Raw genomic sequence first — 6,293 nt, 5'->3', positions numbered from 1 at the left:
TCATTTTATTATCTATTCTTAGAAGTCTTAATAACACATCAGGCCAATTTTGACCTATTGAGCGTAATCTTTTAGGAGGTCGTCATCTACCTCAGACACAGTATGAAGGAGAAATCACAGCAACATAAAAGCAGAACTAATTCTACATATAGCCACATATATATTTGTATAATACATATAAAGTAATAATGTGTTTCCTCAAAATGAACAGTAAGGTGACATCAAAAATTAATAAATCTTACATGTGCACAGGTTCTTTGTTGTATGTAGGATTTTAGTGATTATTTGGGCTTTTCTGCACTGACGAGAACAAATTTGTAAAGGAAACACTGGATAGAGCTTTTCCCAACAACAAACATTTTCACTGGTCAAACACAAATGTAGCTAATGATCTTAACAATGACTTCATTGCATTTACAATGTGTGTTATGGTGAATATTAATGTAATTGTTAATGTTATTAGTTGCACCTGTGCTTTTCCTGCCATTGTTTCAGCTGTGAAAAAGTTCTATCCATGTAACTTGGCATGAGATATTTAGTCAGTCTCAGCATCAGTGGTGACCTATTAAAATTTAATTCAAACTTTTGGTACCATGTATGTTTGAGTTATCTCTACCAAATGGGTAGGACGTGTTTTAGTGCCTCAACTGAGCAAATAAATGAATGTAAAATGAAATGAGTGATTTGTGGATCTGAACACCGTGAGGAAAAGCATGAACACTGGTGTTCAAATGATGAGGATTAAGTTTCCTTAAAAGTCCAAGTGGGGACACAATGTGCCCTCTCCAGTTAGTCTCTATCTGACATAGCAGAATATCTGCAAGGAAGACTGTGTGACATGGGCCGTGGTCGGCATGACTTGTAGGTTTGATAGTAAGGCTACAAAGATCACATACACACACACACACACAGCTATTTGACGATGAGACAGCTCCCCCCTCAGGGCTGAATCGTCCACAGAGGGACGAGATGGTCATTTTGGGTCGTTGGAGATGGAGGCAACTGAGACATGGCAATCTGATGAAAGGGAAAGGGATGAGTAAGCAGCAGAGTCCACATGAACGCTCCATGTCTTAAGTCTTTGTTAGTTCATCTTGCATCAGTTTGGAAAAGTTGCTATTAAATTTGACTCATTTAACTATAACTATAATCTCTTCTACAAAGATCAGCAGTAATTTACTGCTGCTTTACCTGTAGTATCTGACCCGTGGAAAGTAACTCCACTGATTTTCAGTGTGATTTCCTTCTTGTTTAGGATATAAAGGGTACATCCACAATTCATTGCACAGGACAGGAAGTTAAAACATTAAAAAGAAGTTCTGGCTATGTGTTGCAGCACTGATGTAGACATTTGTCTCTGTGTTTCCCTTTAATTTGTGATTTAGGTAGAAAAGACAGCTGCATTTCCTTGGAGACTGAGTTTGGGCATTAGACTTCTACTAGTTAATTTTTAACAGAAAGCCTATGTTACAAACTGGGGCATTACTTTTTAAAGAGGGGGGGCTTTAACCAGGCAGAGAGGGTCTAATAAAGGAAGCTAGTGCGTTGCATCATGGGAAGGGTAGGTTCAAATATTTTGGATCTGAACTCTGAATATCTCTCTCTCCACATTATATCTCAGCCACTGGCACTAACTTGGACCATTCTTTCTTTCTTTTTTGTCTCACACATCCCCCAACTTTATGAAGTGTCATAGTAAATCACTGTAACCATAGGCTACTTTAACCATGCTGCAGCTGCCATGCACTGATATTGTAGAAATAAATAATTTAAAAAGCGTTGGCAAAGAACATAGTCTGGTGTTTGCAGAATCAACATCAGAGTTATGTCTGGAGACAAGACTGAAATAACACTGGATTTACCAAGTTGTTTTAGCAAACATTTCACAGTGCAATAAGCCTGCACATGCAGATACAAAGCGTGAAGCATGACCACTAAGTTTCTTTAGGAGCACTAATCCTCAGGGTGCTAAATGAAGGACTTAAATGCCTTGTTATAGGAAAGAAAATGCAGAAGTAAAAGGCAGAAGTCAGCCCAGAATAAACTTTCCCTTAGTTGGCCCTTCCCACTGACTGAAATAAAAATGTGCATTTTAGGAGAAAATCTACAGTGTGTCGAGCAAAAAAATCTGCAACTTTCAAAACTTTTCCGTTTATTCACTGAGAGTATTCAAAGCGTGCGCTGAGGGGCTTTCACCCTGCTGTTATGAAAAGCAGCCGCAGCTCCTCTGAATGAAAGCATTCTTCATTCCGTGCGGGTGACCAATAACTTTTCTTCATCCTGTGGTCCATGTTTGACGCGTCAGCCGGGCGCGCCCACTGCACATCTCCACTCCTCTGAACCAAGAGCTCCAGTTTGGATGCACCCACGGAAAGACTACACATGCTGCAGAAAGGAGTTCAGGCCCCAGCAAAAAGACGGAGCTAAGAAAGGCTACAAGTTAGCAGTCACTTTCATCCGGGAGCTGTCGGGGTTTTGACCCAAATACTCGTAAAAGGGAGAGCTCCACTTTTTAGGTGAGCGATGCACTCACTTCTTCAAATCCGAGCAGCACTTCATGTTTATGCCATTAGTATGCCAATCGTGTGTATGTGGCACTTATACGATACCGTGGACTGTTATGTCCTATTCGACAGGCTAGATATTTGTTGTATTTAATGTTTCTGCTTTGTTTACTGAGGTTTTTATGTAGATATAGTAGCCTTCTTATTTTCACAGGACAGGTTTGTCATTTGTTGAATGCACTGATTCTGCATCCAGTATTGTGTCCATTTAGTTTCTAGTAGTAGTCTTTTTTATTTTATTTTTTACAGTTACTGTCCAGTTTAATGGTAGTCTGTTCAATACATTTACATTGTTTACCCTTTTCTCATCGAGATTCAGGTTCAAGAAATATTCTTTATATACTGTTGTTCTATTGGTTTGAGAGACGTTTATAATCAGATTTCTCTATTGTTTACTGAGATATTAATATCTGCATTAGCTTTCTAATACTTAATTTGTTGTTTGCACTGATTCTGCATACAGCGTGTTGTCCCTGTAGTCTTTAACAGTTTGTCTAGTCTGATGGCACTCCGTTAAACAAACCTTTAATGGAAAAGTTACAGATCTGTCTTCTTTTTAAACCATGTTTCCTTTTTTTCTCTTCACGATAGAGATTAAATTAATGTGCTTAATGTTGTTCTGGTAGTGTAAGACATCCTTTATATTGTTTACTTAAACTTTTGTTTTTCAGAGTTTATTAATAGGCTATATATGAATTTTACTAGTCACTCATGTTAGACCACAAAGTCGGTAATTTGGTCTTAATCTGGCCTGAGTAAAAATTGTAGTGGCCATGAGCCCCATCCTGGCCTGGATGATGATTCAAATACTTATATGTGAAAAAATGTAACCTCTCACCCAGTTGCTTCGTCAGTAACAACCTTGGAAAAGATTAACAAAGTGTTTTTTTTTATCATCCAGACATAACATAACATTGTGCCTATTTCTATATAGATTGTGTAACAACACAGTATTTGCCAGTTCTTCCATGTTTACTTACAGAACAAATAATATGAATCATACAATGAGGGCTCTTTCTGCTTCATCTGTGGGGCATCTCACTGTCCGCATTGTTGATCCAAATGGATGTTGACACTATGTTCCAGGGTTACTCAGGACACACCCAGTCCTAACTTAAACACAGGAACTGAATGATCGGAAAGAGGGACAGGACAGGCTACTACATACTAACAGTGTGAGGTGAGAGAACATGTGTTATACGTTGATTAGTGCATGGAGTTTTGTTTTGTTTTTTACTGTGTTTACAAAACATCTTAAAGGAATGCATCTTATCTTGAGCTTTTCCTTCCCACAGATAACTTCACCACTGAGGCTACATACTTGCAACAATGGGTGAGTCCAGTGAGGACTATGGAAACTACACCTATGACTACTACCTGGAGTACGGTGACTTGGAGGAACTTAAAGTAGACCACAGGCAGAAGGAAACTATGCACATTATCTCAGTGGTCATCTACATTGTCTCCTTTGTGCTTGGTCTGATTGGAAATGGAACTGTTATTTGGGTGACAGCGTTTAAAAGCAAAAAGACTGTCAACAGTGTTTGGTTGCTCAATCTAGCCATGGCAGACTTTGTGTTTGTGCTTTTTCTACCCTTCTACATTGACTACATACTGCGGGACTTCCACTGGGACTTTGGCGTGGTCATGTGTAAGCTTAACTCATTTGTCTCCGTAATGAACATGTATGCCAGTGTGCTCTTTCTCACAGTGCTCAGTATAGACAGATATGTTTCTCTCGTCCACCTCAACTGGTCTCAGAGGTATCGCACTGTGGAGAGAGCCTGGGTTGTGTGTGGTTGCATATGGGTGCTGGCTGCCGCCATGAGCTGCCCTGCGCTGATTTTTCGTGACATTATACGCTTACATGACAAGGTGGTGTGCTTCAACAACTTCCACGCACAGGACGGACACACAGCGGCCATGAGACATATTATAATAGTGGCCATTCGTACCACTGTGGGCTTCCTTTTGCCTTTTACTGCTATATGTGTGACAGGCATACTTCTGACAATCAAAGTGAATCGATCTGGGGGCTCGGTCCGGCTGTCCGGCTTCTCCAAAACAGTCTCTGCAGTAATTCTGGCCTTCTTTTTATGCTGGGCACCTTTTCATACTTTTAGCTTGATGGAGTTATCCATACATTCTTCATTATACCTGCACAACATACTGAAAGCTGGCTTTCCTCTGGCCACCAGCTTAGGCTTTTTTAACAGCTGCATTAACCCCCTGCTATATATGCTCCTGGGCAAAAAGGTGCGTCATATCCTGAAGCATGCATGCCTGGACATAACTAAGAGTTCACTGAGAGAGCTCAGCCAGTCAATCTCTGCCACTGAGATGGAGTCGGTGCCCGGAGTTCACCAGGACAGTGTCCCAGAGGAGCCTGTGGAGTCATCAACTCTATGATTACAACCACCCTCAGAGTGTAGTAGTTGTCCATGAAAAACATGAGGTTAAGACTGGCAATTACTTTAGCGTCAATGTGGGGGCTGTAGTGTTAAGATTTTCCTATTTTGTTTCATTTGGACTGAGTTATGTGTAATTCCTCGCAATGGAAAAGCTGAGTAAGAACTGTGTATAACTGTGCTTATGGAGTTAGTATCTTTCCAGTTATTTTACATTTGCATAACCCAAGTGATTTGCAGAGAAAAAAGGCAGGATAAAATTAAAGCTGTAACAGCTGATTAGTTGATCAACTGAAAATTAATTGGCAACTATTTTGATGATCAATGAATTGTTGAAATCATTTTAAAAATAAAAATCCTAAGCACTGTCTGGTTCCAGCTTCTCAATTGTGAGAATTTGCTGCTTGAATTTCTTTGTCTTCTATGATCGTAAACTGAATATCTTTGGGTTTTGGACAGTTGCTTGGACAAAACAAGCAATTTGAAGATGTCACCTTGGGCTCTCGAAAATTGTGACGGACATTGTTCATTATTTTCAGTAATTTTATTGAACTAGAAAAACATGGACAGATTACTCAATAATGAAAGTAATCGGTAGTTGCAGCCTTATTTCAAATGCATCTTATGTATTCACTGAATATTTTTATTGTACTCTTGAAGCACCACATCTTTGGTTCTTAGAGATATGTTGCATATTATTCTGTTTTTATAGATTTATACTGGCTGCTAGTCACCTATTAATGTATTGTATGTTTTTTTTTTTAACTAGTTGAGAGTTGTATAAATGTTTTATTCTAATATATTCCAAGTAAATAGCATATATCTTAATAAATGTCTTATTCTGAACTACTGTACTTTGTTTGAAGATCTTTACATTGTTTGCGTGATGTTAGAAGAGTCTGTCATCCTCATTAGAAAGTAGGCTTTGATGTTTTATGTACACACAGACTAGACTTCCCAGAGGATTTATAAAGGGCTCGTAAGTATACACTTGCCTGACGTAAATCCAGATGTGAATATAATTCCACTTCCTGAATGTACGTTTACAAATTCAGCTATTTCCTGTTATTTCTTTCTGGTAAACTCTGACATGTAAGAATTACATCAGGAGTGCCATCCTGTGACTGGAAGGTTGCTGGGATGAATCCAGGGGTGGAAAGTAACTAACAACATTGACTATTTTACTTAAGTACAATTGTGAGGTACTTGTACTTTCCTTGAGTATTTCCATTTTATGCTTATTTATACTTCGAGTTCACTAAGACTTTAAAGTAATGTCAATGTATATGCATCAATAATTATAATACAATAATATAATATA

At 38.8% G+C, this 6,293-nt stretch overlaps 1 protein-coding gene across 1 annotated transcript; it reads left to right on the top strand.

Annotated features, from left to right (window-relative positions):
• Positions 1–2,376: 2,376 nt before the first annotated feature.
• On the top strand, positions 2,377–5,217 carry cmklr2 (chemerin chemokine-like receptor 2). Its single transcript, XM_070915215.1, has 3 exons — positions 2,377–2,516; positions 3,651–3,744; positions 3,860–5,217. The coding sequence occupies exon 3, from the start codon at positions 3,894–3,896 to the stop codon at positions 4,971–4,973; it is 1,080 nt and encodes a 359-aa protein (XP_070771316.1). The 5' UTR covers positions 2,377–2,516; positions 3,651–3,744; positions 3,860–3,893; the 3' UTR covers positions 4,974–5,217.
• The last annotated feature ends 1,076 nt before the right edge of the window (positions 5,218–6,293 follow it).

Source organism: Enoplosus armatus, chromosome 11 (assembly GCF_043641665.1).
Source record: "Enoplosus armatus isolate fEnoArm2 chromosome 11, fEnoArm2.hap1, whole genome shotgun sequence".
NCBI lineage: Eukaryota > Metazoa > Chordata > Actinopteri > Centrarchiformes > Enoplosidae > Enoplosus > Enoplosus armatus.
This window is presented reverse-complemented; position numbering and strand designations above follow the sequence as displayed.

What these genes read in the sequence shown, in the direction of transcription:
- cmklr2 (XM_070915215.1), top strand. Translation starts at nt 3,894, where the DNA reads ATGGGTGAGTCCAGTGAGGACTATGGAAACTACACCTATGACTACTAC.